The 18,419-nt window shown below is 35.9% G+C and overlaps 1 protein-coding gene across 1 annotated transcript in view; it reads right to left on the bottom strand.

The window, feature by feature from the left end:
* Positions 1–483: 483 nt before the first annotated feature.
* The window catches only part of LOC148835752 (interleukin-1 receptor accessory protein-like 1), a 170,234-nt gene continuing 152,298 nt past the window's right edge, over positions 484–18,419 (bottom strand). Inside the window, exon 5 of the mRNA XM_088913055.1 lies at positions 484–599. Coding sequence (XP_088769181.1) covers positions 484–599 — 116 coding nt within the window. The remainder of the gene's footprint in view (positions 600–18,419) is intronic.

Here is an 18,419-nt window from a genome sequence, read left to right as displayed (position 1 = left end):
TTAATCTTCTAGGCACTGCAGAAGGATCCATATTAAAGATATAAGACATAGGATTATTAACGTAGCTCTTGATATTTGAAAGCAAATGATATGCAATGTGTTAAACAATGTGGCATACAAGTACCAGATAACCATGTAATCTTAGAGCAGCTAGCACCAACCAGGATATTATTTTAGCACAATAAAAAGAAAAAAAAGTGCTTAAACTGCAGCTTCTCTTTCTCTGAAAAACATTGTGCATGTACTGTATGTTTAACACATTGTTTTTTAGGCTCTGTTTTCGGAGCAATAAAATCTAACCATTACTCCTAAAATTCTACTCATTCATTTCAACTGCGTGGTTGAGTTTGCTGTAGGTTTTTTTTTTTATAAGAACACAACTGACATCATCAACACAGGAGTATGAGCAAAAGGAGCAAGCAGCAATTACAGGTACCAGAAAAAGCTCTGTGCAAGAGGAGGTTAGTGGCATGCAGATGAAGCTCAGAGGAAGCGGTGCTTCAGGGTAAGCTGCCTGTCACTGTGCTTAAGTTTGAAAGCTAGAAGCTGGGAAGGCCTGGAGCTGAGCATCAAAGGAGGGCTGCAGTAAGTCTCCAGGACTGCCAAATGGAGAGAGTCAGGTCCAGAATAAAGCATTGGGAAAGACAATCGGGTTGAGGCTTAATTTTGCATACAGGAATACAAATCTTTTTTTTTCTTCTGTTTCACTCATTCTATGGTATCTTTTATATGATAATTTTATATTTTCAAACATACTGTACGCAGACGTTCACTGTTTATGGAATTTTTTTTTTCAGTGTTACGCAACGTTTTTTTTTTACTGCACGGTCCACATGTTTCACACCCTGATTTTCTTTTCTAGAAACTGCTCAAAGGGTTCCACAAAAATGGCAAAGCTTGCAGTCTTGTCCTTATCACACACAGGCACATGTAAAAAAACCCTTCTTGTTCAGTCCTTGAGCTCAAAGTTATCAGCCCACATAATCTAATAGCCTTTAACGAATGTGTATGCCCAGATTAATTGGTAGCCATAGGCAACCTAATATTTCTACTAATGTTTGTATAGTCGCTTGAATGGTTTTCATTCATGTGGGTATTGCAATTGTAGCAGATTGCCTGTGACAGTGACAGTATGGCTGTGTCTAGCGGCTGGTCCAGAGATGGTGAGATTGACTTCATTTCATAAATACTACAATTACATGTCTTGTTTTTATGTGTTAATTGGTTGTCCTGTGAGTTACACCTTATTATTTTGGTTATTTACTTTGAGAATTCTATTCTTTTATTCTAAATTTGTTATAAGCCTATATTCTTGGATATTTTGGACTAATTTCAGATTTTCATATGCCCCTAGGTGCCATCTTGGACTGGGGGAGATCATGCATACAAACATCATTTGTTTTAATATTTTAATTAAATTAAGAAATTTAATGCTTGGTAGAGCTTGTACTCTGACACAGCAAATGCTGCTATGCAACTGTATGACCGTATCTGCTCCTATTATGGATGATAAATAAATAATGTTTCTTCTTTCCTCTTTCCTCTTTCCTCTAGAACAGAGTTGCAGACAAGGCTTGTGTATGTACTTCTTCATTTTGCCCTAAAACAGCAGTTTCATGAAGAGATCATATTAGATATCAGATAAAGGTTTTATGCAGGAAGGAAGGAATCTGGAGTATGTAGTAAGAAAAGGCAAAAGAAGGTGATCCTGAACAGTTCAACCAATTAAGTTGGTTGTTGTGGTGCAGATGGATGTAATCTAGGCATCACTGCTTCAGTCATTCATTAATATCTTTAGCCAATTGCACTAGGACTCCCCCATCTTTGGCACACAATTGTTTGACTGCTGTTAGTGCAGGGTGTGCCTGAGATTCTGGAGTATCCTCAGCTACAGTACCTCAGTGGTACCTACTCTGTATTGATGCCATTAGTGAACAATATTTTGCACCTATAATTGGTGTTAGCTCTTTTTGGGAACTATGGACCTCATAGTGTATTAAATGACGAGTGGCTCTAACAGATTGGTCCGGCAGAGGAGTATGCACATTAGTCCTCTCTCTCCACGTGCTCAATGCAGATTCTCGGCGTTAACCAAGGTAATTAAAAATTGCTTATTCCAATGGGGAGGCATAAACTAGAATAAAAATTATGTTATTGACATACTGTAGGAGCTGGAATGGCGGAGGACCGCTACAGAAAAAAACTGTCATGCATGTTTCAGATTCCACATACCTGTACAGTACATGATTTACACAGTTGATTGTACGGTATATTAACAGCTCATGCAGTTTGCCTAGAATATTCCTGAAAAAAAAACTGATGTAAAATATTAAAAATCTTGGTACTCTATATCTTTTCCATTTCTGGTGCTTATTTTCTTAGGCTGATGAACCTGTCAAATATAACAAATATAACTAATGAACCCTGGAGGATTGAGCTCAGCATGAGGAATCTCCATCTGGCTACTCCTGGCACCTGTCTGGCTTTCATGGCTATGGTAAGGAGAAAATATATGTCAGTGTATCCCATCCCCAATATTCTCTCCTTGAAGAACACAGGCTGAGCCAAGAGAGGCCACTTTAACAATTGAATCAAAACAAGCATTTATATAGCTTGTGATTATGAATAAAATCCAAACCAGACTAAGTTACAGCCAGGCAAGTACAGGGTGTTAAAAATTCTGCATTTCTAATGCATGCAAGATCATCAATTAAACAAGTGTTTTAAATGAAACACGGTTAAGCAGCTGCTGTCTGTTGAAAAGCAACAGGAACACGAAATTGCAAAGACAGAACATGTGGAATAATGGCCTTGGTGTTATCACACTCGATGGGTTTATTAAACATCAACTGAATTTCCTTCCCATGTGGTAAGCCAAATGGCTTTTTTAATCTTAAAGGTCAGGCCCTGGGTTCATCTTCTATTAAGTGACAATATAGAAAGGTCATGTTGTCTCTAATAGGAATGTGTAGTTTATAATTAATCCTGTCACAAGGTGTCAACATTTGAAATAAAAAAAGATCACACAAATCTCATTTTTGAAATGGAAAAAAGAATTACAGCATAAAAGTACACTGAACAAGAACTAGTTCAATTTGTGTTTAAGGTAACGTATCTCTGAGTGTCTCACAAATAAGAAGACTATTCTGTAATATTGTTTTCTTATTTTACTTTATTATTTTAATAGGAACGGCATTCAAACAACATTATTATAGCCAATACATTATTATAGTCAATACACAGCATGTGTTTTAGAGGACATCAGCTGTTCAATGATTTGTAACCTGATCTTTAAGTGAACATATACAAGCAAGAACAATTCTCTTGCAGTAGATTAAAATGGATTGCTTTAATTTCTGTGCTAAGTATCCCTGCACAATGGTCTCTATTAAATACTTGTCAGTGTATATAACTATATTGTAGAGCTATTTGCACAAAGCCTCAAGATATTATAAAAACTTAAATTCCAGAAAGGACATTTTTATTGAAAACCACATACAGTAGCCCAACAATTCCCTTTTTCCTGTTGTATTTAATCATTAGATTATGCATACTGGATTGTTGAAAATTGAGAAAATTTTCATTTTTGATTTTCCTCTCTTCAGCTCTATAATCTAGAATGAACTCCTCTTTCATTCTTACCTTTCAATATTTCTTTGAAAGCAGAAATGGTATCCACAGAAGAAAAGGTGTATACAGAATGTAATCTCTGGTAAAGGTAGATTATTGCTATTAAAGCAAAGATGATGCCTTTTCTGCATCTCTGTCAAGAAGACCTACTTTGAGGTAACTGTGAGAAGAAAAATGAATCTAGGTTACATTTTTCACAGCCATTTTTAAAACATGGCCAAGTTCAAGATGCCTTACTTTTGCAGGTCTGTGTTGATACTGACAATAGCTACACAAAAGAGGTCCAGAAACCATACAGCCCATTCAGCATAATATTAAGTATATATATATAAAAAAAACAAGTTTTCTTTGTTCCAGCCACAACTTAATTGTCCCGAAGACATTTTCATTGGGTGTGTAAAAGCAATTAGTTACAGTACGTAGCCTGTGATTTGTAAAGAACGTTTCAGTAAAGCGTGAAAGGAAGAATTCACAAAATGCTCTCTCAACTGTCCTAAACTGTTCAGTGAGCAAGACCTTTTTCACAGAATTGTGTCTGAAATCCAGATGGGGATGGCCTGTTTTAAAAAGCAAGCATACCCTGTCTGGTTTTATAGTCACTGGACCGACATGCATATTACCAGGACATTTGCGGTCATTAAAGCTCTTTTTCAAATTAAATTCTGTTAGCTGAGCGAAGGACTGAACTTATGCAGGAAATTAGCAAAAAGGCATAATTAATTTTAAAAATAAACCCTGCATCCAACTTTAAATAGCAATAAATAAATTTGATTACACATGGTAATGCTTTATCAGCAAAGGTATTGACTGTACACCTATATGTATATAACACGGGTATAAATTAAATCACTTAAATACTACATATACTGTAACAATATCCTAGAATTTGCTTATCCACTACAACACATTAGTGCAAACATACTGCCAAAAAACAGGAAATAGCAAACATGATACACAATCTATAAAAATAAAAATAAAATATGTTTTAATTCAGTGTTAACAAAAGCTTTAGTTCAAAGAACTGATTTAGATATTTAAAAATATTGTTAGAGATTTTTTGTTGTTAAGTAAATTTTATATAATCAAAAGGCATTTTGTTACAATTGGTTTATGTAAGAGTTAAAAAGCATATCCATATCTTAATTATAAGACAGTTTAAACACTGAAAAAAAGATGGCTTTAATTGAAAAACTTACAAGCTGATATGTTGATGCAAATATAGCGAATCGTATGTTCAGAAGACTGTTCCACCTTGTTTGAAAGGTGGAGGCAAATATGACAATCTTCGGATCTGTTGTCTTCATCCAGTACTGAAAATCTCTGTTCGGAAATGCAACCTTGGTTGCAGAAATATCTTTAAGAAGAAGAATGGTCCAAAGGTTCTACAACAAACTGGTTGAAAGAGAACAACGTGCATTAGAGTCTCCACAATTGCCTATCCTCTACCCAGTATAGGATGTTGGAATGAACTGAAGACAACTACAGAAACTACAATCTTTCAACCCACAGAAGGGGCAGAAGCCCTACAGCTGGAGTGGCCAACATGACCTGTTGATTGACGACTGTGTCCGGTTACTGACGACATAAAATGTCTTTTGGAGGTTCTGAAAGTTAAAGGATAATCTACAAAGTGGGCTTAGCCAGTATATTAGTAATGATAAATTCTGCATTTGTATAATCTATTTTTAAAACAAATTCAGCTTTGGGCTATTAGGATTAAATCACAGTGTATGTCTCGTACACACACAGGGAGCAATACAGAAATAATAAATAACTTGGACAATGAACCTGAGCTCCACATAGAAGGCTCCCCAGGCTGGAATTAGGAACCCAGGACCCAAGAGCTATGAAAAAGCATTGCAAATTACCACACTTTTATGTCTTCCACAACAACACATCTGTACATGAAATTAACATTAATACAACAGTCACTGACTTTCCGACTGTCCAGATGATCCATAAATGACCTATTTGGATCAGTCAGTTGCGTAAGGGAGAGAAGTTAAACGGTCTGGGCCGTTTAAGGCTACCTACACTATAAAACGTGCAGGAACAAATATGCTTTACAAGAAATATTGAGGCTGTGCTTGAGAGATCTTTGAGGTCTTTGTAAACAAATTAATATTCCTTAGACTTTTGCTTAAGATATAGTTTCAGATTTGATTTGTCCACCTTTCCTAAGTTACACACGCATTTGTACTTTGGAAACTGTGCATAAGTGAACTCTGTAATTCTAATTAAATTAAAATAGTTTTACTAGTACAATATCTTTTAGGAATGTAGCTTTTGAAAGTTTTAAGCAGCTAGAATATACTTGTTTTCTGTGCCTTTCTAATAATTCAAGTGTTACTACTTCAGTATAATTGGTACCATAAAACCAACACAGTCACAGTTTGATGCTGGTCATAGCAAAATTGGAAACTTCAGAAAAGCTAACAATTTTTACAAGTAAACCAAGGCAAAAGGGAAAACTTTTGGCAGACTTTCCTGTATTTAATGAGTGATATACTGCTAGTAAGAACAGTCAGAAATTATAAGGTGAAGTACAATTACTGTATGTCAGAAATCATATCCTGATATTGATTCTTTCTAGGACTCTTTCTACGTGCTACTGCTAACAGCCCTGGGAACACAGACAAGGACTAAAAATTACCAGTGAATTCTAAATCACTCTGAAGGGCACCATAGGCCAGAACACATGAAAAGACATAACTAGGGCGAAAATATTAATAATGTAAGTAAGCATTGTGCTATTTAATGAACAAAACTCACTTTACATTTTTGATTAAAGTAACAGAAGAGTAAGATGTAAGAAGTAAGAAGTAAAACAGTAAAGGAGAAATACAATTTTCATATTGGCTGAAATGTTGACAAAAGTAGAATTTTAGAAGATTCGGTTTCCAGTGTTTTTTAAATTATAAAGTTTCTTAACTAAAACCCCTGAAATTTTTTTGGATAAATGAAATTGTTTTTGGATATTTGTAGGCCTAACTGGAAGAAAAAAAAATTACTGGAAGATTCTGAAACAGAAAATTCAAAGCAGCAGACAAAAGCCTGTGTGGTATAACTTGTACCACAGAATGCATATGAAGTAAATGTAACGAACGGGTTTATCACTGTATGTTGAAATGATAATTTTTCTTTCTTTCAGAATAAACTAAGAAGGCCAAAGACTGGCAGGGTATTGCTAATGGGCTGCTCTCCAATAATCTGCTGAGGTGGTCCCTCTAGGGAGACTTGAAGCATGATTGCTGAATAATGCAGAGATTTTTACCGCTGCCACTTCTGATATTCTTGCTCTAGTCTTTGCTGCAGAGCATTAATGCTTTGTCTGTATGGGCTTATTCTATGTTAAAGACCTTCTAATTGCAAAGTACTGACAGAGGATTCCAAAACAATGCAATTATGTAGCTTTTACATGTGTTCCAGTATTGATTCAATTCTTCTAGAAATTAATCTCACATATGGTTTACTGATTTGACTTGTATTATGTACTGTATATACTGGAAAAATCACATTTCATCAAGCTATTTTAACTTAATGCCATTAAAAAGAAATAATTATTGATTGGATGATTTATGTACACTATGGCATTTTCTCGATTTTGTCACAATACTACAATGATTAGAAAACAGGCTGTGGCTTTGCATAGTTTGATTTGAAGTAGACTACTGCAGAGACCAGCCACTGTGAAATAAATATTTTACTTCAAAAACAAGCTGTAATTTACCCATATTAGAGATTATATAGCATTCTCTACAGTTATATTTTTTAAAAACACAATTACAACATAACACTGGAGAGTTTACAGAAATTGCATTTAAACAACTTGATAATCCTGGACACAAGAACAATTGATTGCAGCAGCTGCCCCACATTTCATAAGTCACTTTAATTAGTAGCTACCAGAATCCAATTCAGCTTTAGGAATATAATAAATACTCTGCATAAGAAGTCTGTTACAGGGAAAGTAAGGTAACATTGTTACTAGGGTTCTGGACTACGCACTGGAATTGATGTGGGTTCAAATCCCTGGTGAGACACCCAATTAGCTCCAATAAAATGCAGGAATGGGTGCAAATGCAAGTTGCTTTGGATGAAAGTGTCAGGCAAATAAATTAGCAAAGAAAAGAGATTCAATCACTGGTTTCATTATTTTATGTGGATATACTCAAGCACAAATGAAACACTCAGATCAAATGGATTTAATCAAACATTTTAAACGGTCACCAAACAAAATCACCGGACACTGACACATATTAAAGAATCACGAGAGTTGTCTGCATGGCATGTGACACACAGTCAAAGGGAATACATCACAAAATTGGTATTGGGAAAGAACTCCTTGAGTATTAACACAAATGTGGCAACATTGACACCCTGACCCTTACAGCCATTGGAAAGGCTGTTCTGAAATTTTCTATTGCACCACTCATCATGTGCAGTAGCAGTCAAATGATGAAGGATGAGTGGCCACAACACAATACACAGTGTAATGCTCACCACAATGTGTCCACATGCATTGTCTGCCATTAAGTCTGTCAAGGGCTAAACAACACCTAAGGTGATAATTTACTATGCTCTCTGGCCCATAGAAGGCAGCAATTTCATCTGGCAAGAATTAATGTTAGCTCTAAATGTCCTCCAAACATGCAGACCTGTTTTTACACAGACAGCAAGCTACATGTACAGTATATTCATTTTCCTCAATGCATGGGTTAAGTCGTTCCAGAATCTCTTTTGATGCAGCCACCACAGTCTAAAGACAATTACACAGATGGATTAGATGAATGTCATCGTCCTGGGTCTGTCTCTCACAGATTCAGTAGTTTCTCAGGGCCAGTCTGCTGGTAGCTGAAGCAGGACATCTCATTCTTCAGACAACCTCATTCATGCCAATAGCAATCAGACAATCTTCATTACTCAGGTGGAGCACGGTCCTGTCTTTCACTGATCTTGTGTTAATTAAAGCAGTGTCTGTGTGGCTACCTATAGATTTTATTCAACACATTTTGGTATAGTAATCTTAAGTTTATACAAATATGATGCTCGGTATTTTTCTATACCATATAACAATACTTTTTAAACAATTAACAAATAAATTCTTGCTCTTTAAAATTACATTAAGAGCATTGCTACTGTATGTAGGGGTCTCAGACATTGTTCATTGTTCTTTTTACTTGGTTATTTTTCTTTTTTATATAGACACAGTGTAATGGCAAACTTCTTAAATTTGAGCCATTTTGCCTTAAGCTGATAGTTAATACCAAATACTAGTATACTACCAGTAGCACAAAAGTGTATTTTTATCTTTTTGTGCAGAGAAGAACAAATAATGTTAATTGCAAAGAACACCTGAGAATGAGTCAGTTAGACTTGATGGATTAGTAACTGTTGTGTTTCATATTGGCAGCTCCTGTATATTTTACTTTTAGCTTCTGTAATCGTTTTTGAAGACTGATCAATATGATTTAAATCGCTAAATGATGAACTTAGTTTCTACTCAAATTAAGCTTTAATAGCAACTGTCAATGATGTTATAATGGTAGAAATTTGCAATGTAGGATCTAGTTAACTTGATACTCAAAACAAAAAAAACTATTATAACTCTTGTGCCAAATATATTGAATGCTTTTGTATTTTTGTATACTGTATGTACCCAATGAGATACTGACATGAAAAGTTGGAGCTTATGAAGTAGATGCACTTTGTTTTCAGATATTATAAATCAAGATCTGTGGATGCTTGTTTATAAAGATATTTTAAAGGATTAAGTAATTAATAGGTGATCTTATAATTATATGTTGTACGAGGAATAAAAATTACAATTACATAATTCCCAATCTGAGCTCTGGCTGGTATTTTCAAACAAATGTTATGTAACATCAACAAAGAGAATCATTGCATGTTTTATAAGAGTGTATCAAGAGGTTTTTAAATAAATAATCAAATTAAAATGGCCTGTTTCATATTCAATGCAGTTAGTCTTGAGGGAGATTTTATCTTTTCCTGGCATTTGATCTTGAATTTAGATTTTCGTGGAAGCAAAAGTAAATGGAATTCTACAGTAAAAATAAAAGATTTTCTAGAATAACAAAATATGAGAGGGGAGTAATAACATATTTAGAGATTTACATGCCAGCTTTTAAAGCCATTTGCTCTTGCACAAAAGTTTCGATTCTTGGGAGTTTGTGGAGTTTTTTTACACGAGAATATATACAGTATCCACATATATTCTACTCGATTCATATATTTGCTTTTCACTCCTTTACTGTCTTTAGACTTCAGAATTTTCCTTCCAGTCTTTCTGAATGAAATATATTTTAAATATACACAGCCCGCTTTTTTAAAGGCACCTCAGTTTCTTGAATGTGATGTGTTATGATTGCTTTAATGACAAACATCTGGACCTAAAATGGAGCACTTCATTCGATGTGATATAAAATGTGTTTATATAATATATTGTACTGTATCTGCAGCATGCTGACCTATATAGAAATACACTTACATTTAACAAAAACCCAACTCATTCACCTTTTGTACAGTGACAAACTGAGCTACCCTTTAGCTAGCTCAAGCTGCCTAGTAACACAGTGAAAATTAATATCCAGCTCAGTGGGCATTCCCTGTTGGATAATTGACCATGATCTGAAGCTCAAGCCAAAGGAACATAATAAAAGACAAGGTTAACAGTACTACAGATAATGCCCACAAAGACAGCCCATAACACATGGATGAATTTATGAATCAAAATTGATTTTTTAATGAAGACCTGTTTAGACAGTTTTTTCTTTGAAGTGTGTCTATTACTGCAACACCTCATTTTTAAATATAAGTTTGCAAGAAAAGTATTACATGAAAGCAATTCTAAGAAAGTATACTGTATGTGGTGTCTTAACCAGTTTTGTCTAATATGAAACACCATGATTCCATTTTCATTACCCCGTGAAGATCTAATAATGTTTGCATATTCAGTATTCCTTTGCCATGCAAAATGTGGAAAATAGCGTCACATTGGTTTTATAATATGCTCAAAACCTCTTCAAAAGCACTGAAATATCACCATTTATTTGTACACTGCTACTGTATATAAAGAAATGCTCACACACAACTATTGTACAGTACATCACTGTTCTTGCAACTTTTAATTACTGCTAGTATTTGTACTAGTGGCATTTGTTGTTAATTCAGAATGGGGGACATTCTGTGAAGAGTTCTCATGTTGTCCCTATGGCAGCACGGGTTTTGATAGGTGCTCCAGTTTCCTCCAACAGTCCAAAAACATGCTGTTTAATTTAATTGGCATGACTGGAAATTGTGTGTGTGCTCTGCAGTGGATTGGCATCCTGTCCTGGGTGTATCCTCCTTTGAATCCATTGTCTGTGATACAAGCAGTCATTGAAAATGGATGGATGGATTATCATGATCTTTTTTCCTCAGTCACTGTCTCCATTCTTGTCATTGTATGTTAATACTACGTCCATTTTCCTATAGCTTTCAAGAATTAATGATACAAAGTACCTTTGCTCTGGAATAACATGAGCAAAGAATAATAACCTTGGCTGTGTTTAAGACTGCAGTGGTGCTCAATGATGCAGAAAAGATACAAAGACTTCTAAAGAGGTTATCACATTTGACTAATTAAAACAGCAATTTTGGTTCCATGTTCACTTATGTTATCCAGGCCTCATGTGCCTTGCATACCAAGAGTTACTGTTGACTAGATTACAAATTGAACTATAAAGAGTATTTACCCCCCACCTCACATTGTCATTGCCATTGTGTAACATTATGTCAGCTAGCTTATAGCAATAAATACTGAATATGCATTACTTCTTGCTCTAATTTAGACATTATTTGAATGTTTATCATAATAAAAAGAAAAAATCAAATGTGTTATCCTGATCAAGTATAACTAGTTGCAAATTAGATTAGAGGTGTATTAATGAGCACTACAATGTAGTCTCTGTAGTTGCTTTGGAAGATATCTCTATAAAGTTCCTGTACATGACTTGAAAAAGTCATCTATACAAAATAGACCAACATTCATAAAGAAATCTAAGACATCTTTTTTCCCCAAAATAGCTATTAGAGAAGGATCTTAGAGACAGTGATTGAAAATGGTGCATTATGGTTAGCCTTTTTCCAGTAGGAAGGTACCAAAAGACCATTAATCAATATTCCAGTTATAAAGCACAGTTCTGACCACTGAGCCAAAGAGCCAGATTCCATTAGCAGAGACAGTGCTATATATTTAACTTAAGTCAACTCCTTGGGAGCTCATTAAGGCTATAGCAAGGGGACTAAGTAGCACAGTGGGTTAGTTAACTATCTCAGAACAATCTGGTTCCTCTGGAGACTCTTACAAGGCCAGGGATTTTTTATTTGCAAGGAAACCTCAAACTCTTAATGGGTTAGCCATTCAGTTGAAGATTCATTCACACTGACAATACATCCTGGGAGTAAACTAACTGTACTTATTAATACGCCCTACATAGGGAGACCTCGGAAGTATAGGAAGTCTTTAAGTTTAAAATATGAAGGTGCTCAAACACATGTTAACTCATCCCTAAGTTAAACTAGCCAACAATAAATGGAACGCCAGCACACAAGTAGCCAAGGTTGGCAACTGTGATTTGCTGGGGGACTATGAGATAGCAGTGTCATCAGGAACACCTGTATCACTCCTCTACTTGATGATAATTATGTTAAAGGCACTGAGGGGTATGAAAAGCATCAGAGGGCCCCTTTAGTGAATGTTATAAAGTAAAGTGAGTAAAGGTCCTCATCACCTTTCCAACCAATAATAAAATCCATGGTGGTGAACCATGTTGGTTAACCCAGTGAAGAGATAAACAAAAAAAAATGAATCAACAATTCCAAATTAAAAAAAGGATTCCAGATTTTATTTTTGACCATTCTTTGTAGAAAATGATAAAGATGCAATAAGACATAGAGGCCATATTCCCAATGAATGGTTTTATATATATATAAAATACTGCACGTCTTCTAATGTGGTAAGTGTCATGAATAACTTTCTACTAAGTTTGGAAGTATCACAAAAAATGATACATTGCACAGGAAAAAACAGACTGTTCCACTCTTACTCCTTGAACAGTACGATGTACTGTAAAACAAAAGGCATCATGCCCTCTAAGCCTTGCTGGTGCTGGTCAGGGCTCAGCAACTAAGCATCTCGCCAAGATATAGCACAAATTGGTTTTGTGTTCATGCTTTTATCTGTAAATCTGGATTTATACAGAAGCAGAGCAACACAGACAAGTTAACTTCAGGCTGAAAACGTCACTGCTTTCTTTTGAAGATAACATTTACTTATTCTCAGTTACATCCATGCATTTCTGCATTTAGAATTACATTTTGAACTGACCTAACCAATAGATATATAGATTTGTTGTAAACTTTAAGAGAAGATGTGAAGATTCCTGACCTATATCAAAGACAGCAATTGCCTGAACGACATTAAGTCTAGGAGATTCCACACTTGTGTAAATTATTTAATTATTTCACTTTACAGAAACTTATAAGCTAAGCAGTTCACATTTATGTATTTTAATTAATCTCTTATCAATGCATAATTAGTATTAACATACTGTATGTGCACTGTGACTGTCACGAACACGGACTGAAATCCGTGTCAGATCTTATAGAAGACCCTTTGCGATGCGGTAAGAGCTGGAGAAAACAGGAGGCGTGGTAAAAGGGAACACACAGGGGTTTAATAGTGCACAAAATAATAGTGACAATCCGTGAGACAGTGTACGGGGAAGACAAAACGGCATCCAAATCCAAACGGGTCCAAGGGCAGGTCAAAACACAGTCCGAGAGTCCATCAGCAAGGAATCCATCCTGGGACGCGACAAAGTTAAAATCCCCGGGAGGGGGGAGCACACGGACAAACAAAATATGGAGGTCCAAGGGTGACGGGGCGAGATCCTCCAGACCCCGGGCTCAGGAAGCAGGAGGTGTCGGGGATGAGGCCTATGCCCTCAGGAGACGGACGTAGGGTTTCCTGGTGCTAGGCGGGCCTCGCGACATCTTACCCTAATAGTTCAGGTGGGTCTTACCCTATCTAGGGTAAGATAGGGTAACCTATCTTACCCTAATGATGAGCCCCGAGGACTGGAGGAGCTGGTCTTAAATAATAACGCTAAAAGGGTACACCTGGAGAGCTTAATCACACGGACAATAATGAGAGCAGTGGAGCGCCCTCTAGGGAGGGATGTCGGGCGTGACAGTGACAGTGTCAAGCCCACTGGGATCTGGAGATACAGGACAGAGGCAGTCATGGTGCTCAAAAGAAGTGTTTTATTTAGCTCATACATAGTAGAGGAAACATGTGTGTTTCTCCACCAAACACACACATTGTGTCAGGCTACCAGAGCAGGTTATTTTGCTGGAGGTGAGCTCTAGGATTGACTAATTTGATTGAACCTAGAAGAATAATCATTTCCTTTCACACTACCTCAGGTGAGAATGTTTCCGAACTCAAAGTGAAAACAGTTTTGTACATTTTGTTCTCTCTACCACATATGTTTTTAAGATGCAATACTGTCCCTTCGGAAAAGTCTTAAAAGTCTTACAAATTTCATGTTATTTCAAGAGTTTGACTACAGAACAATGTACCAGTTGTAAGAAGACTGTAGTTTTAGATAAGTCTTTGTCAGAGCTACATTACTCAGAGAGCAACAGGCAATCAGCTGCCATCCTCAGTCACCTGACCAATTGGTGGAAGACTATTGGTCAGGTGACATTTAGATCCAGGAAGTGGAGACCTCTGCTGGTTTGGGATCTAGCAGGGCCTCTGTTATGAGTTGCTCCAGATGGAGAAGGGACTGGACAGTGTGGGTTTTTGTCTCACCGCCAGACTGACTGCTGGGAGACATTTTTTTTAGAGTTTTGGAGAGAAACTTGTTAAGAGGAGATGAACGGCTGTACTTGAAAGAGAGAATAAAGATGTCTTGTTAGAAGCTCAAAAAAGGATGTTAGGCCTTCATTTTATTGTTTGTTGAAATTAAATTGTTAATTTTTGTCAGCAACAAAAATAAAAACACTAAAGCTCTCTCTAGAGGTGGATTCTGTATTTCAGTGGTGGATGAACTGTGTCCCTTCTTGGCATGAATAGTAGCTTGTGATTATGCATGAAATAGTATTATAAACCCAGAAAACGTGTCTTTAATTGACTCCAGTGGGTGTAGTGTACAGTGTGCTTGAAATGTAGGTAGTGCATGTAATATTATCAGTGTAATTCAACAAAAGTAGTTATATCCATAACAAAAACACTGTGAACATAAAAATACATATTTAAAAAAAGATCCCATATAATAAAGGTGCAGATATTGGATGTCAACCTACAAAAAATAAAGGGGGATTAAACTTTCCTTACTTTCCTTAAGCAACAAAGCAAAATTTTAAATGCAAGGTGAACTACATTTACCCCACTTGTTCCTTGTAGCTTGGTTTCCATTTCTGATATGACACATGTGAAAGGTTGGTATCATTTTGAAAATCAGTATTTTTTCATGTTCGCTATCTTTTTGCTATATATACAGTATATAGTAACTCACAGCCGCACAAACCACCAATCTACTTAATATTCTTCTGATGTTAAACTTAGTTCCAGAATAAATCTCTTTACATATCACCTTTGGGCATCTATTTACATATATCTAATCCCCAGCTGAGAAGTGGGATGCACAGTTTTTCAAGCTTGCCACATGTGCTGAGAAGTGCATCCTGACCCTAAAGAGCAGGGCAAAACTGACAAGATCATTTCTGGAATGTCAATGAAATCATCTTCCATGATGATCCCATCCAACACCAAAGGATTAAGAAAGTGTGCCTCAGTTTCTTGCTGTTTTCCATTTGGGATAAATTAGACCCTTTTCTCAACAAATGATTTGACAGACCTTGCTGTGCTGCAGTTTTTACAGGGGCAGGGAGTACCGTATCTTGGAACAAGCACTTATCTAGAGCAGCAAAAAGATATCAGTCAGCTTTTCTGTCAAGCACAGGCAGAAATAAAACCCTCTTATACAGGCAATGATTTACCTTTTATTTTAATATCTGTCTAGTTGCTTAGGAATGTATCTGTTTTAAAAAAGAATGTTACTATAAGACTCTTTTTATAAATTAAGTACTGGATAATTTCAGTATTTGACATTTTATGGTTCATGTATTAAAATCCTTTGGCAAAAAAACAGGATTTGTTGATTTCTCTAAACACTTATTTCTATAAAGCTTGAGTGTTTATATGCAGGAAAACTGAAAATTATAACAAATACTTTTGCTAATAAACATTTAAAATGTTGTTATTCCCAATTTATGAAACAAGCCAATTACAAGTATACAAAGATGCCAATGAAGCTGAAGACAATATCGGAGTGAAAAAACAAAAAAATGTTGTTCACATAAAAAAGGTATGATATTTTAAATATGTTCTAAATAAAGAGAATGTAAATGTGGAGTTGACTCCACATTTACTGGAAATTGAAGTAGTACATTTTTCTACATTTTGTTATTTGTTACGAACTTGAAACACGCTTTAATTTTTCACAATTCACTTATTTACGTTCTGTAAAATTTGTCCAAATGAATCAAATCAATTTTGTATTTTATGACACATTTCAAGATACTGTACACTCATAGACAGATTCCAAGAAAACTCGAATTTACATCTTTACAAACCAGAGAGTCAATTCTTTTATATTTTATTTAACAAGAAAACAATTCTTGTTAAGATGTTTTGGCATCTTGCATTGTTCTATAGAACAACTAAAGTAATAGGAAAATAAATGAGTGTTTTAATATTGAGAAACCCTGAAGTAAAACAATAAAAGTACAATATACAATATTCTATTATTTTACATTTCAATCTAGAATATACTATACATTTGTTATTCAGGCCAGTTTACTTCTGCAGTCCCAGTGTAGCCTATGGAATGACATACACAATCATACGTACTGTGTATATATACTGTATAATACAAACTGTATGTACAACACTGCCCTGTCTCTCCTTATTGCCGTATAATCTCTTTTTGCTCACTGCTCATGTTCTGCAAGTAACATGGCTGGTCCTGCTGCTCAATCTCCCCACTGGAACCCCTGTGGTGGAACCAGATTGCTAACAGCACTGCACCATCACGGACCCCCTTCTAGAGCATCCACAAACCACACCTGTTGAGACACTGCCCATCAATCCCACATGACTACAATGCCTTCATCTAGTTTTTTTTACTTTTCATTTACTGTAAACTTTACTTTTAGAGCTTGTAATTTAACTCAGAATTTCAATTCTGTGTTTACTTAAATCTGCCTATGTGTGTAATTATGTACAGTATACTGTATGTAACCGTTCAGAGCTTTTGCAATATAATTTGCAGTTTATTCTTGTACAGTTCAATGATTGTCCTGAAATTAAATTAAGTCACCTAAGATAAAGGCATTGAATAATATGTACTATAACTATCTCCATAGCCGAAACATTTTGTTTCTTCTCTTTTCAGCATGGAATAAATCTTTATTTGTTCCTTTGCAGCATACGCATGCTGACGCAGCTACCCACCTGAACTACTTCAGCCTACTTCTGCTGCGACCCCCTATGCCTTCCACTAAATCTTTTTCTAGATCTTTGTCATTCCTTCTCCTCCTCCCTGGACTACTTGCCCCCCTCTCTCACCAAACCATCATTCCGTGTCTTCACAGCGACCTGTTCCAAGACCGGATATATACAGTCACATACATACACAGTGTTGACACTTCTCTTCATGATGACCATATTTCAAATGTCTGGATATTGTTTTCCAGGTTGCCTTAAGACACGTAAATAGGACAAAAGGCACACATGATCAAAGGAGTCCAAATAATTAATTCAGCTTAATTAACTCCACCATTAAATCATTAAGACAGCCATATGAAGAATGAATATTCAACAGTGTCTGGCCATTCCAAGAGAGGTCATAATGGCAGTCTCCAAAGGGATGGACCATAGCATTAATATACGAACATGCATGCAGGAAGAACAGTAAGCAAGAACAGGGAGGAAGAAAGAACATCATAATTAGAAGGCTGAGCCATAAGAGAGTGAGAGAAAGACATCTTTCCTATTCTAGTGACCTTGCTTAGAACAGGAAAATGTGTTCCCATTTTATTTGTGAGCAACTGTATAAAGAGGGAGATTTAATCCTGGGCAGAAACCATTTTGTTTATTAGGATGCAGGTTTTCTCACGTTGGCCTTCTAAGCTGTTGTGTTGTATTTAGATTATAAAGATACAGTAGATTTCTGGGTTTTCTATATCTATAAAAGTCAGGACTCTGGAACTCTATGAGCTACATACTGTATATCTGTTTATAATGTAAATGTTTCGTACTGGTAATATTTATTTTGAATAAATACGTGTTTGTATAATTTACTCTACTATCAAGCTGCGCTGGAGAATAAAAGACTGTGTCGAATTGTCTTCAAATATACTGTAGTTTGGTAAATGCAAGTCTTTTTGTGGTTTGCCAGTAGTTTGTGTGTAGGAGACCACCAACTTTTGCCTTTAGATGTACAACTGCCTCCTTAACCACCCATCTCACAAAAAGATACACTTGTGTTATCTTCCAGACGCCACTAAAGCAGTACCCTTAAATTTTCTAATAATGGACACTACAGTGGAAATCGATACATTTGGCTTTTTGTAGATTCATTTATAACCCCCAGTTTGTGGAGGTCAATGATCATGTGCCTGCAGTCTTCTTATAGTTCTGACCTTAACCGTGATGA

The sequence above is a fragment of the Atractosteus spatula genome, chromosome 4 (genome assembly GCF_055471065.1).
Source record: "Atractosteus spatula isolate fAtrSpa1 chromosome 4, fAtrSpa1.hap1, whole genome shotgun sequence".
Lineage (NCBI taxonomy): Eukaryota > Metazoa > Chordata > Actinopteri > Semionotiformes > Lepisosteidae > Atractosteus > Atractosteus spatula.
Note: the sequence above shows the minus strand (reverse complement) of the source record. Positions and strands in the feature narration are given on the sequence as shown.